The 15826-nt window shown below is 37.3% G+C and overlaps 2 protein-coding genes across 2 annotated transcripts; both read left to right on the top strand.

Moving 5' to 3' along the window:
* Positions 1-173: 173 nt before the first annotated feature.
* On the top strand, positions 174-1409 carry LOC140152215 (uncharacterized). The gene has a single exon (XM_072174514.1). It carries the CDS (start codon positions 174-176, stop codon positions 1407-1409), a length of 1236 nt encoding a protein of 411 aa, XP_072030615.1.
* A 1481-nt stretch (positions 1410-2890) lies between these two features.
* Positions 2891-14137, top strand: LOC140153177 (N-alpha-acetyltransferase 80-like). The gene is made up of 5 exons (XM_072175849.1): positions 2891-2950; positions 5374-5507; positions 6807-6952; positions 7555-7733; positions 12642-14137. Exons 2-5 carry the CDS (start codon positions 5410-5412, stop codon positions 12996-12998), a joined length of 780 nt encoding a protein of 259 aa, XP_072031950.1. The 5' UTR covers positions 2891-2950; positions 5374-5409; the 3' UTR covers positions 12999-14137.
* Positions 14138-15826: the final 1689 nt, after the last annotated feature.

Genomic DNA, 15826 nt, shown 5'->3' with positions numbered 1-15826 from the left:
TAAAGTATAATATATTTTTCATCTTTGTATCAATCAAGGGGAAGCTGTATGTTGACATATTCTAGATTTTTTTAGTCCATAAAATAGAAACAGGATTTATGATCTGTCACTGTCAGCTGCTAAATATTGCTATTGGAGTCAGTAGTTCATGAGTTCAAGTGTAAATATCACCAATGCAACTCCAGATTGAGTCCGAAGCAGAGTTCGTAGGTGCCAAAATCATCAGTGGTAAACAAACCATCATCATTGGCGCACTGTATCGTCCCCCTAGCAGCAAACAGCCTTACATGAATGTCTTAAACCAGGTTATTGAGGAAATATGCGTTTCCAACCCAGGTGTGGCAGTATGGATTGCAGGTGATGCCAACTTACCAGACATCGATTGGGCTACAGACCGAGTCGTCGGCCACCAGTATCCACTTGAATTAAATGAATCCTTCCTGCAGATGCTGGCTCGAACTGGAATGGAACAACTTGTTGACTTTCCAACCCGTAATGAAAGTATACTTGACATCATCATTACCAATCGACCCTCCCTAATCAACCGCTGTGAGGGGTTGCCAGCTCTGGGCGACCATGACATTGTGTATGCTGATTGGAATGCTCAGGCCAGCAGAGTGAAACCATCCCGTCGCAAGATCTTCCTGTGGAATCATGCTGATTTTGATTTGATCCGTCAGGAGACCAAGGAATGGGCAGACAAGTTTGTCTCTCGCAACACAACATCTACTCCAGTGGAACTGTTATCCAGGGAGATTGAACAGTATCTTCAGAAAATACTCCATGACAGAGTACCCTCCAAGCTCAGCTCCACCAGATTCAACCAGCCATGGTTTAACACCTCTACCAAACGGATCTGTCGAAGGAAAGCAAGGGCTTTCAAGAAAGCTAGGAAGACAAACAGAGACCGTGATTGGAAGAGATTTAGGCGTTTGAAGAAGCAGAGCCAAATTACCTGTCGTCAGGCCTACAACAAGTACCTTACTGACATAATACGCAGTGAACCTGGTGCAAGTAGAAGACTGGGGGCCATTATCAAAGCCAAGCGTTGCCAGGATCAAGCTGGTATTGCTCCTCTGAAAGAAGGCAACCATCTCTTCAGTGACCCAAAGACCAAGGCCAATCTGCTGAATCGCCAATTTGCATCAGTTTTTACCAAGGATGATTCATCACCTCTACCTGATCTTGGACCCAGCACTCATCCACCAATGAATGGTATCCAGATCACCAATCAAGGTATTGTCAAGTTGCTGAAGAATCTTAACCCATACAAGGCTTCTGGTCCTGACGGCGTTCCTGCCAGACTTCTGAAGGAAACGCGGAAGAGATCGCTCCAGCCATCTGCCTCCTCTACCAAGCGTCCCTCGACCAAGGATCTGTCCCATCTTCGTGGAAGAAAGCACTGGTAGTTCCCATATTTAAGAAGGGCAGCCGATCGTCACCAGCAAATTATAGACCTATATCTCTCACCGCCATTCTGTGTAAGCTATGCGAGCATGTGGTCCATAGTGCAGTAATCAACCATCTGTCTGAACATAAGATCTTGTCCGATGCACAGCATGGCTTCAGAAAGTACAGATCATGCGACACACAGCTAATCCTGACTATCAACGATCTGGCCAAAGGGATCGAAGAAAAAGGGCAAACAGACATGATATTGTTGGACTTCGCTAAAGCCTTCGATAAGGTTTCACATAGGCTTCTCCTTCACAAACTCCAGCACTACGGCATACGTGGACCTACTCTTCAATGGGTTACGGACTTCCTCAGCCACCGTACACAGCAAGTCCTGGTTGATGGCCAAATCAGCACTCAAGCCAATGTGTCGTCAGGCGTACCACAAGGCAGCGTCCTGGGACCTTTGCTCTTCTTGGCATTCATCAACGACCTTCCGGACTGCGTAAAGAGCTCAACAACCCGCCTGTTTGCTGATGATACTGCACTGTACAAGAGGATATCGTCCCATCATGATGCTTCCTTACTACAAGAAGATCTCAATGCTTTGCAGAAGTGGGAACACACATGGCTTATGCAATTTCATCCAGCCAAATGCCAGGTGGTGCGTGTCACCAAGAAGCGGAAACCAATCACCTTCTCCTACAGCATCCATGGTATCACTCTTGAAGAAGTGTCATCTGCCAAATATCTTGGTCTCAACATAGACAACAAGCTGAGTTTCAACGACCATGTAGACATCACCACCAAAAAAGCAAATTCCACCGTGCATTTCTCCAGCGCAACTTCTACCACAGCAGTCGGAGGATTAAGGAGGCTACGTACACGACTTATGTAAGACCTACTGCTGAGTATGCAGCTGCAGTATGGGACCCTCACACTCAAAGAAACATCAAGAAAGTGGAACAAGTCCAGCGAACCAGTGCCAGATACGTTACCAACCCCTACGACCGGAGATCAAGTGTTAGCCCCCTGCTGAGTGAGCTCCAGTGGCCATCTCTACAAAGTAGACGCCGCCAAAGCCGGCTAACTATGCTCTACAGGATTCACTCCGATCTGGTTGACATCAGTTGGAAAGATCACGTCACTGAAGCAACATCCAACACCAGAGGTCATAACTCCCGCATCTGGACGCCCATATTGCAGCTCGTAAGTGTACCTATCTTCCTTCTTCCCACGCACAAGTAGGGATTGGAATTCCTTAAAGAAGGATCCAGCAGCCTTCCCAACACTCAATGCCTTCAAGATGGCATTGAGGGACGGCTCCATCTAGACAGCAGACAGCATCAACTTTTTAATCAGCACTTCACTGTACATATTTTGCACCTGTGATCTCTTGTCTGCGTCATATGTCTGCGCACCCACCACTCTGCAGTGAGTAATCTTCTTTTCAAGAAGCCTTCACTATAACTGGAAGAAGAAGAAGAAGTATATACCGTAATTGAGAATATTATAATGTTTATTTCTTCCAAACATCACTTTGTCTAAAAATTTGGTAAGAACTCAATGACACATACTATACAAATTTTAGTTCAAAGTTCAATATAATACCGGTACATTCATTTCATCAACCTGAGTCCTGATTTCATACCAGTACACATGTACACGATTATGTCAGAAATTAATATTTTGTTCTGGGTCTGATTATTCGGACTAATTTCATACATGTCATTGCATGTACATCATTCATGACATGATTGTACATTGTAGGTAAGCTTAGGAATTCCAATTGAATGAACGCAGCTTTCAGCAGCTGTACTCGATCCAACGGTGACCGTATATCGCGTATTTAAAATTACAACGCGAATGCACGACCTTGCCTTGGCCTTGGTCTTGGATGCTAAACCAATCACAAACTTGTGCGTTGGCATGGTTGGATTCACTTCCGCGTTTACTCAGGCACACCCTGACGTACATGTACGGTACATCGCGCAGTGTAGGCAAAAAATCGTCACACTATTGAAAGTTGCGTTCATTCAATTGGAATTCCCACTAGATAGTTTATGTGGTGTTTTAAAGCCATATTATAACATTTGCTGAGGAGAACGTAGTCGCGTACATACATGTATGCTACACAGTGACATCGCCCCGATATCTTCATGGTAGAAATCGCCATGGTAGGTTGAATCCACAGCCACCCATGGCCATTTTATTCGGACCTTATGAGATGCATAATTAGCGAAGTGACCTGACTAAGGCAACTGACAATAGACGGGGTAATTGATTTCTCGCTGTGTGAGTAAGCTTGTATACGACATTGCGGTCAATGGTTATACTGTCTCCACGTGAGTGAGAGCCGCTATAGCCTGCTGCACGCTGTAGTCCATACAGGACCAACACAATATAAAATTAGAGTTTTGGTCAAATTTTGAGTTCAAAGCGCACGGCCAATTTTCAAAGCGCACGCTAACGACTATCATATCTGTTCAACACATATTTTCAAGTGTACAATGTATGAGACCACATCTGGTTTCTTGAGAAAAATTCATTTACGGGAGATATTCATCATTTTCTAACCCAGTATCCGAAGATTTTCGTCTGATATCAAAATCAAAATTCACGTGTATCGATCCCGTGTATTCATTTTAATGTCTCTGCTGCACCAAATAATTATTAGCCAGTCGATGTCGGTGTGTGCTATGGTGAACGCATTAAAAGGAACCTTAATTGCAACATATTCTAACAAGGCTAACAACTGCTAACCACCCAACACGTATTATTTATTTTCCACAAGGTCCCATGCTTAACGTCACGCGCGACCGCGCGTACGGTACCCCGCGTATAGGCCTACGCTATGGTTGCTAGACTTGAGTCCAGTCCCGTTTACGGAGTTTAGGGTTGGGGTAGGGCAGTCTTGTAATACAATGTAAGACGAGTAGAGTTGCACCCGATTCGCTCCAAATTATACTACGGTATGTTTATATTGTTTAAAAAAAGACCCCTATTAAACCGCTAAATTTGGATATCCAATTAGCCGCTAAATTTGAATATCCAACTAGATTGCCCCGCAGGGCAACAAAGAACCACTAACTATACAATACATCCAATTAACTACACTGGCTTTCAGCATACAAATATTATTAACTGTCTACATGTATGAGTGTGATGGTCGAAATATAATCACGAGGTGAAAGATGGATTGTTCCATTCCACGAGCCGGAACGGCAAGTGGAATGGAACAATACATCTTTCACCGAGTGATTATATTTCAACCATTACACGTATTTAAGACAGTTAATATTTGTTTTATATCACTCATGCATAAATTCTATTACTAAAATACTATTTAAGGTAGGAAATATATTTTTTTCATCAACATAACACGTAACACCATGTTTTGCCGTGATATACTTAACATTTTGGGGTCCACCCCATAACTAAATCGGTAAGTCCAAGAGTCAGCGCACGGCTTGGCGCACACGCACTACGGCAGAGCACTATGATGGTAAAGACTATCACAGGGAGAGGGTGATGTTAAAAATGATAAATGGTAATCAACCAATGAACTGTCTAGAATTTATGTACGAGTGATATAAAAAAGAATGGCACTCTCTTGCTCTGAACAATGCCAGCGCCATAAATGAGCTTGTTCAATTGTGTTTCTTCATGCAGGTAATGCAGGGCTTAATTGAGAACCCTAGCTTCAAATTTGCACACAATACTTACACATTCGATAGAGTTCATTGATATCATTTTTCGGTCAATCAGCATGCAATTATTTATTCTGTTTAAAAATGTTTAAATTTTGATGAAAGTTATTTTGACGAGTCAACTGTATCTTTTTGTGAAGGTTGCCTACAGTCTAAACTTTAGTTATATTGCATTTGCTGCATACATTGTAGTAATTGACTGACAGCATATTCTCTTCCTTTTCTCCCGGCCTTTTCTGCCACCTTCAATATTATTTATTCACCACAGATGAGCCGGTAGAGGTTTACACAAGTATCGATCAAGATGGCATTCTGTATGGTAGCATTACACAAGAGACAAGACCTCATAGATACTTGTGTGACTCTGTTGAATAGTGAATGGTCTAGAAGTCAATCAGCAAGGTAATTAGCTATTTATATTGTAAGATTTATGTGGTACCGGTATGTAAAAAATCCACTATATAGAAGATATTTCAACTGAATGAATACAGCTTTCAACAGCTATACTTGATCCAACCGCCATCGTATATCGCGTATTTCAAGCTACAATGCGAACGCATGACCTTGGATACAATACTAACCAATCACAAGTGTGTTGGCTTTGTTGGATTCGCTTCCGTGTTACCCACGCACAGTCGCACACGCTGGCATACATCGCGCAGAGTATGCAAAAAATCATCATGCTATGTCAGGCTGCGTTCATTCAATTGAAATTTCCACTATAGAAAGTTCAAGTGAAGTGAGTCGTGACATGCTGAATTGTTTGAATTTTAAAAGCTCAATTCAAATGGTGCATGGATCATGCAGTGTTTAATAAACCAACATTTAGGTCTGAAACTTGACGGGCCTGCCTCAATTTTTACAGACAAGCTCAAACTCAATTGTAAAATTGACACACATATGAAAAAATGATGTAATAATACATGTTCAGCGGTATGAAGATTTTAATGTTACACTGATCCTCACGTTCTAAGACATCAAACCCGGGCTTCAAACTCACAAATCAAAAACAGGTTATTCGCAGGGAAGATTTGATGCTGGAGTCTTGCAGCCTTGAGTCCATCTTAATGACACGAGTAAATAAAATATAATAGGGGCTCCATCTGAACCAAAGTGACTTTCTTAGGTTTTTGACCCAACCAAGGACCCACCTTATTTCTAACACCTGCAATGATCATTGCAATTGCAAGGCCCACTAGTTTTCAAAAGGCATGATGTGCCAGGTTCAATCCCTGGTGGGGGAGCTTACAGGGTGTTAGCCAGCCACCCGCCCACCTGTCATTTTGGACAGGCAGTTTGCTCCTGGGACAGGCAAAATTAATGCTTCAGATGCGAAATTCTATAAATAATGCTTGTACATGTACCTGTATAAATTCTGTCCTCCAATACCTGAAAACAAAGCAAGACCAGACTAACATTCACTACATTGTATAGCAACAGCTATTTGAATTAACTGAATCTATAAGGTTTGGTTTAAATGCCCAGAGGTTTATGTTTCAGGGTCATGTTTTGGACCGGGAGTTTTAAATGATGGGCACTTGTCAAATCCCAGCTAAGACCATGGGCTTGGACAAAAGGTCTGAATTCGAATCCATAAGGAATGTTGCGAATGTTGCAAGTTTGCATTCATTGGAGAAGTCTTGTGATGGAAATATTGCCAACATATTCATGCAAAAACAAACCTTTTGACTGATTTTGCAGGTTACATTCATTGGAGAAGTCTAACGATGGATTACCATATTCTCTGGTGATGATAGAAACAAACAACTCACAAGAGGAGAAAGTTGCTGGATATTGTAGACTGGCTAAAGTTGTTAACCAACCAAAAGCTGTGTTTATTGAGTCAGGTAATAAAAGGTTAATTTTGATTATATAGACTCTATACATACATGTCAATTTCTTTGTCTTTGGCCAAGTCATAACACGTGAACATGTCAGAACGTTACAGTTCTTCTCAGAACTACATGTATATATCTGCAATTGCATGCGACTTTGGCTCATATCAATGTTGTTATTTATTACTGAAAAGTGGACGCTAAAAGGTAAGCCTATGTAAAACAATAACAATACAGCCAATATGAGAGGGCACAAAATATTATTTTTCATAAAAATCATGTGAACATTTTGGTGATAATACAATGTATATTATACCGAGCTGTTATTCAGAAGTGCAAGAATGTGGACAACAACAAAAAGTTTTAAATCATTGACAGGGATATCAATAATCATTGGCAGGGAACATGTCAGGATATTAAATTTCAAAACAAGAAAACTTCAAATTTAGTAGAGTGTTTCGCATTGCATACTTTCTTCTAGTCAGTCTCAGAAATAAATAATATATTTTGATCTCCAATGCAAACCCAATTATTTGCCCTCCACCAGTGACGACTAGCATGGTAGAGTAACCTCCTTTGTATTTCATCACAAACTGAATATTTCTTTTTTGCAGTGGTAGTCCCTACTGACAGACGAGGTCAAGGGTTAGGAAGACGTTTGATGGATTTAGCGGAAGATCATGCTAGATGTCGTGGCTACACTGAGGTGTACCTAACAACTAAAGATAAACAAGGATTCTATGAACACCTGGGGTATCGATTCTGTAAGCCTGTTAACACATTCAATGCTCAGGTAAGACCAACCAGAAAAATAGTTTCTCATTAAGGGATCTAAAATGAGCGTTTATTGCTTTTTCGACAGTATTTTTTGTGGGACATGAGAGCACCTCAGACCTATCGAATTGCATTCTGAATACGAAGCATGTCTTTCTGATATCAAATAATTTTCATTTTTTGAAAATCATAATATAATACAAATTTTATGACAAATTATAAAAAATTGATATTTTTCAAATTTTTGATACATAACAGTCCTCGAAGTAAATTATATAAATCAAATGATATATTCTTAAAGTGTATGTAGCAGGAGGAAAAGCGACGGTCAATTGAAAATTTTACCTTTCATATTGAAGATATGGATTTTTTCCCAAAAGACCTAATTTTTGTTGGTGTTTTGGGAAAAAATCCATATCTTCTATCTGAAAAGGTCAAAATTTTCAATTGATCGTAAACTTTTCATCCCACCTACATACACTTAAAGTATAAATCATCAGATTTATAAAGTTTACTTCAAGTACTGATAAATATCAAAAATATCAATTTTAATGATTTGCCATAAAATGTGTATTAAATTTGTAATTTCAAAAATCAAAATTATTTGATATCAGAATGACATTCTTCGTATTCAGAATGCAATTCGATATGTCTGATGTGCTCTAATGTCCCAAAATAAATACTGTCCAACGCTCATACCCCAGCCCTTAATCTCAACCACTTTTCTTGGGGCAGTGTCAGTCGATCATAATAACTTTAATTTCTTCAATTCTTTTTTCTCTTTTAAAATAATAGTAATAGCATAAATCTATATATGGTCGAATCCAACCAAAAGTGTTCACGGGCCAAAAATAAAAGTCCGAAATAAAAATGTCTCCACAATTTTTCCTTTTGCCCATTGATTGATGACATATTGGCCTTATAGGAACCAAAAGTGCCATTACTAATCTTGAAAAATAAATCCAGGACGTGTGATAGTAAATGTGATATCAAAATCCAATGTTACCTACGAATACCACTAGGATGCTTTCACTATCGCAATACTAATCAACCTAAAACAAATGGAATATTCCCATTAACGCTTTTTTCGTGTAATGTAGACCACAGGGTGTCATCAGGAAAATGCTAGCTCAACCAGAAAATATTTGTTTTTATTTTTATAACGCGATCAATATGATCTTAGTCAATTTATGCTAGTTTATTTTTGAAAATGAAGTTTAGGTCAGTTTCTGTATTTTATTTATCAAATGAGTATGAATCAATTTACACATTGTATAAGAACGAGTATGATATATGTTTTCAAGAATATTAGGAATTATACGCATACACCTAACGCTTTATACAATGAAAAGGTGAAGAAACCCGGTATTCAGTAGGTAACATGAGCGATTTAACAATATCTATATTGAGTTTATAGGTTTAAATTTTGCTATTATGGTAATGAATTAATAAAATGGTAGTTTTAGATCTCTTTTAGATGGTACGTCCAAATGAATAAATGCTATTACCTTAGATCAAACATTTTTGATGCTTTTAGCAAGATTTTGACCACTTCATTTTGATATACAAGTAGTTAATCAGCAATTTTACATAATAAATAATTGTTGAATGAATCCGCATATGGGTAATAATAGTGTCCTGGGGTACCGCTTAAAGTTTTTGACAATTAATTTCCATTGGTAGGGACACTTCATTACACATGTCATGTATTATGCTGTATTCGTAAGTAACATTTCAGTATTTGTAGGTAAGAATTAGACTTTTGGTGGATATCGCAATCAAAACTTCATTTTATAAAGCACTTTGAATGTATTATTTTTCTTTATGTGCGTTTATTGATACTTTAGACCCTATCATGTATTAATAATGTCGGTTTACAGCGGTTGAAAGAGGATTGAAGTAAGAAACAAAGGCACTAAAGTGACTTTAATTTGCTTAATTGCACACAAATCGCTTAAAACCGTTATTGCAGACTTGTGAAGTCCATCTTGGAGTCAGTTACGTCTTGTGGCCTTTCGTTTGAGGGCAACTACAATTAGCTTTATACCAGGGTCCATCAATGTGTTGTCTAGATCATGAGACAATGAGAACAGTCGTTTTTTTCATGGTATTCGTAGGTAACCTTAGCGAAAACGTCAAAAGTTACCTTCGAATAAATCAATTTGGACACAAATTACTCAGAAACCAATAGATCGGTAAACATTTAAAATGAAGCACACATGACAGTTGACAAATCCAAGTATTTATCCCCTTCTAATCTTCTTTGAATCTGATTTTTCTTTCAAATGAGCAGACCGTCGTCTATTTCAGTACATATTTTTCACCAATTAAGCCGTATTCAGTTTTTCATGGTGGGCATGTATGTGAATTCGCAACTTTCATTGACATATGATTTGATAGCAAACATACAGACCTTCGTTATGTACCAATATGGGCATTGGCATGAATGGCGGTGTTTCACAATACTGTCATGATGTCAAAGTGTATTAAGTAGGTAACATTCGGTTACCGAGATTTACCTCTGAATACTTGCTTTTATTGTTGACATCTCAGAAATATTTAAACGCAGGTTATTGAAACTTGGTAGAAATAAAGAGTGTATTACCCTGCACCTATTGCTTAACTATTGTTTACTATTCTCTCACTTTGTGGAAATGGCACAGCTTTTAACATGTATTCGGAGGTAATGCATATTTTTTACCAAACCTACCTTTGTGCCATTTAGAATTTCTGGCAGCTAAACACAATAATAAAGATGTCCGAATGCAATGCATTTCAGTATTGAACATATCAAAGCTTGTATCAATTGCGCATTTATTAGTGATTTCCATTTTTAAAAGATATATCTAGTGCTATGAAAAATTGTATTCGTAGGTAATGTAAAAAAATACCACTCAAAAAATTATCCCAAAAATTCATAATTATGTACAAATATGTGAAAAATTGAACAGGCAATCTTTGAATACACACCTTTCAGGAAATCAATTTAGATTCAATCCAATGACTTCTTTTCATAACTGATCTAGATGTTTTTAAAAATACTGTAAGAAATATTTTGAAAAAATGGGTAAAAATAGCATGTTTTGGGGTCTCTGTGTCTAAGTTTTTCACAGAAGGGGTCTTATTATATATGGCGGCGTATGATCAAAGCGAATAAACACAATACAAAAACGAATGCCAATTGATTAATACTTTTAAGTTATGGCCCTGAACATGCCGTGTACACTTTTCGTTGGATTCGACCATATACATAATGATGGACAGGACAAAATACTTATTATTGGTCGCATGTCATAAGTTGGGTATGCAAAAAGGGTGGAGGGATTACACTTTTCTAAAAATTTCGATACAAATTTGATTGGCTGTCCGTAACCCCATATCCTACAGCAGTGACTGATACCTCATTTTAAGCCTAATTTTATACTCTTTCAGTCTACTGAAGCATATAATTATACATCATTCAGTAAAAAAATCACATCAGTCGAAATGAAAAATGCCAGGGGTGGAGGAGCAGGTGGATGTGGAGCAGGCGGATGCGGGAGTGTGCAATAGGGCCTATGTGAAAATTCACATGTCAGCATGTCAAAACTACTGGTTACTTTTTCAAATCTAGTGAGGGTATGATGTATTGACAGCTCTGAATGTTGAATTTGTACAACTAAAACAATTACTGACTACTTAAGGTGGTACTACACCCCCTGATAAATTTTGTGACTAATTCTGCATATTTCTCAAATAAATAACTACAAAAGTTATATGTATATTATATAGGGGCACAGAATCCAATTACTTCACTGAAATTTCAGTGATTCAAGACAAGGGGTTCATTATATGTTAAGAAATGAGGTACATTCTAGCGGTACCTCTTTTCTTATCATAAATAACGTATCGCTTGTCTTGAGTCACTGAAATTCCAGTGTAGTAACTGGATTCCTTACCCCTATAATATACATAACTTTTGTTACCAGTGTGATATTATTTTTTGAGAAAAATGCAAAAATATTCACAAATTTATTAAGGGGTATAGTACCACCTTAAAGGGTTATATGTTCCATTTTTTTCATTTTTAATGAAACCATAGTTGAATTTCAGTATTTTTAGCAATATGCTAATGTACATTTCTCTTCTTGATATTCATTTCCTCAATAATAGAATAACCATCTCGCTAATTACTCGTAAAAGGTCATTGACCTCCACAACGTAAAATTAACATACGTACAATTATTTTAAATAGTTCATTTCAAGCATTAATGTATTGAGAACATATCCTTCAAATCTGATGACATTCTGCCATAAAATAAAAAATTTACAGTCATTTTTGTAATTGAGGTCCGATTTGAGAAAAATGCATTTGAAAATTGAGATTTACATAGGCGCCTGTGTATTAATTAATTAGTAATTAAGCATTATCTCAAAAATTAAGCATGTGCTAAGGTTAAAAGTGGTGGTAATTGTTAGAGGTTGTCAATATGTACAACATATCAAAAAATACATTTTTGACCATGTAATGGAAATTGTACCCAACTTATGACATGCGACCTATTATAAACATTAAACAGAAGAAACATTTTTACAATTTTAAGCAGCAGTACCATCAATGGTGTAGCTGGAGGAGGGGGCAAAGGGCCAGCCCCTCCCCTGTTAGCAGTCTTGCCCCACCCTGTTATGTAAGATTTTTAGCCCTTTTTGTACTTTTTAGCCCATTTTTACCATTTTCATCAAAGTTTGCCCCCTCCCTTTGCCCACCCTCTGAAGAAGTGCTGGCTACTCCACTGAGCATCAGAATGCAGAATAAGTAGACCACAGGCAAACTTCAGCTCCCAGGCTTCAACAGATGCAATCTTGGTGTCATGATGCAAGTCTTGATTGTTCTGTAACCTGTATCATGTTCATTTACAAATTTATTATTATTTGTTATGTTTTGCAGGTTCTAGAAACATGTTCATGTGTGTTTCTAACTAATACAATTGTCAGTGAAAATGTACCAACTCCTCCTGCAAAGTCAACTGATACCATCAGGTCTGTGAAAGCAGAATCAAATCTGAATGATAAATGTACATCTCAGGCAAGTCAAGTTATCTTGGAATCTCCGTCAACTGATGAGGAATTATCATGTTGTACAAGGACTGAATCTAAAAACTCTTGTGAGTCAAATGACTGTGAACCAGCATCTACTCCATCAGCTCTTCCACCACCTCCACCTCCTCCTCCACCTCCACCACCTACTTCAGTGCCTAATGTTACAGTGTATTGGATGATGAAAGATTTGTATGATAAACAGTGATAAGTTGATAATGTTCAGTTAAAAAAGAAATGCAACTCTTTAAGTTAAAGTGTGTGTATTTGTTTTTACTTTGTAGTCAGTGTCTCTAATTAGCTAGCAGTGTTGGCCATAGCCGGTATCGCGGAGCAAAATGCTGCTCAATTTTGATCACTTTGCTGCACAATTTTGGAAATGTGTAGCAATTTTATGCCATAGACTTATACAGTGTAGTGTACAAATGTAACAAAAATCAAGTAGTGCAAGCTGATAATGCTAGCAATAAAAAAAAAGTCTTATGTCTAACGCTGTTAGCTAATCGCCCATCAGCCTGTCATTTTAGATGGGGAGTTTGCTCCTGGGAGGGACAAAATTAATGCCTTTGAAAGATGCTTATATTATAATTGTAGGCATTGAGAAAGGCTATGGCTTTTTTAGTAGACCAGATTTGCAAAACAAGGCCATAGTAACACATATTTGAACTCCTTGAACTGCCAAGTAAATGTTCTGGTAAATGTTTTAAAGGTCAAATTAGAACAGGCAATTTTATTCAATTGAGGGGCAAACCTAAATTTCTAGCTAAGACCCTGTTTGTCTCATAGTGCTCTATTTTAAAAGTACTTTTTGTAGTTTTGGGTATTCCCAATGCTGGAATATGCACTAAAATAATCAGGTTTAATTGATCAAATTTGTTGATTTGTTTCTAAGAAAATAATTATTGTGATCAGATACATGTGCAATACTTTGTTTTGAAATATGTGCAAGAATTGAAGAATAAAACAATGGTTTCCATTCAAATTAAGGAAATCATGCCATTGATCATGATTACAATAACTTGCATTTAAAGCAGTTTAGCTGCTAATTGATTCAACAGTGTTGCAGAGATAGATTTTTTTCTTTGTAAAACATCGGAGGTAGAGAAGTTTACCACTCCAGTCAGTAACTATATTCTTATTGTGCAATTAAATATTATTGAAAGTAAAGGTTTTGAAGCAAATGTTTGGTAATAGATCATGAACTGCTGTGTACTACATGACAATGAGTCTTCCAGAAATTGATTCTACATCGTGCTATATTATTTCTGAATGATTGAGATTATTTTATAATGTAAATTTTTTTTTTTTTTTTCATATTTGATAAAATAATTTATAGGTGTGTGTCATGTGTCCACTTGATTTGTTTTATTGTGGTTTAAAGTGCACTGACAAAATAATGTATAGTAGTGTAGGCAGGATTATTTATCATAGGAAGGTATATACGTACATGCTATTTCGGAATAAAGTGATATAAAAAATCAGATAGGCACAATATTTTTAAAATCATATTACATTTTACATTGTAAGTAAGAATTTAACAGAGGAAAGAGTGTTACCACCTATCATGATTATGTAAAATTAAACACATAATCATTGATTTTCTGGGATTTTTTTTCTCCATATTTTTGCCTTTATCTCAATTTCAAATTTACTGCATTTGGTCTCCAAGGACCAGATTGTGTCACATATGAAAGTGTACTTTTTACTATAGTTTAATATAGAAATGAAATAATATTTTTTTTTGCTTTAGTAAGATAGTTTTTGAGTAAAGTAAGACATAATAACAGTACTAATTAAGATGATTATAAACACACCACAAAAAATAAGTCCCCCCTCAACTTTTCGTCATAGCATTGTAAGGTAAAACTTTTTACCAATAAAAATAACTTGGAAATAATTATATGACTGTTTCCTAAGTGTTGTGTGAAAATGAAAGATGTCCATTAACTTCATGGCTGAATGAGCCCAAATGGAAGACAAAAATTGCCCTTTTTAAAAGTCACAAAATCCAGTAGACATATGCTTGTTAACTGCAAGGTGTATAGAGGCCTTGCATCAAATTATCGATTGGCTGCAAACAAAGGATTTGTACCGGTGTCCTTCACCGTAGTTATGGCGGAGTGCAGTCCATTCAATCAAATGTTGTCATCAACCTATTTGATCGTAGTGCAGGGTTATGTGTGTGGGATGAACTGTCACGGTAGATTGCAATCATGCTTTTGTTGAATGCATTTGAGTAGTCCGCCATATTTACGGGATGATACGCCACATGCAAGGCCTCTATTGGGACAAGGAATGGGTCTGGCCATGTTGCAACTCGCTGTGCTGACTGCTGAGCTCTGAACCAAGAAGGGGATTTGCATGGCTGAATGATCATGAATTGATTACACATTAGAGTAAATGTTTACTTGTGGGGATGATTTTAAACTGCAATCAACCACATGTGCTTTTCAATATAGTAACAAGCTAAACAAGGTTTTACGATGTTATGACAAAATGTTGAGAGGGGGACTTTATTTCTTGTGATGTGTTTATTATCATATGACTAAGCACTTAATGTTTATTCAAGTAATATATTATTATCTGTAATATGTTGTTCTATCTTATCCATATTGCAGACTTTTGTTCTCTACTTTTTTGTGTCGCCTGACTGAATGGAGATACTTGCAAGCCAAAAATATGAGCGTATCAGGCATTAGAATTTTCCTTTACTTTTTCAGAATTTTCCTTTTTTTTTAAATTGAAATGTATTGACATGCCTGCTATATGGCTATATGTATGTAGGGTGGGTGTGTGTTTGTGTGTGATAAATTTTTGGTTAAGGTTTTGAGAATTGCTTCCATGCCAAGTTTATGCCTGTCTGTGTATAATAATAATAGTTATAACCAGGCCCGTAGCCAGGGTGGTGCAGGGGGTGCGATGCCCTTCCAAAATGCACCCCCCAAAATAAATCCTGGCTACGGGCCTGATTTAACTTATGAAAGCGCTGCTATCCACCTTTAACCAGCTGCTCATAGTGCTATGACACAAAGATTA

The sequence above is a fragment of the Amphiura filiformis genome, chromosome 5, assembly GCF_039555335.1.
Source record: "Amphiura filiformis chromosome 5, Afil_fr2py, whole genome shotgun sequence".
Lineage (NCBI taxonomy): Eukaryota > Metazoa > Echinodermata > Ophiuroidea > Amphilepidida > Amphiuridae > Amphiura > Amphiura filiformis.
Note: the sequence above shows the minus strand (reverse complement) of the source record. Positions and strands in the feature narration are given on the sequence as shown.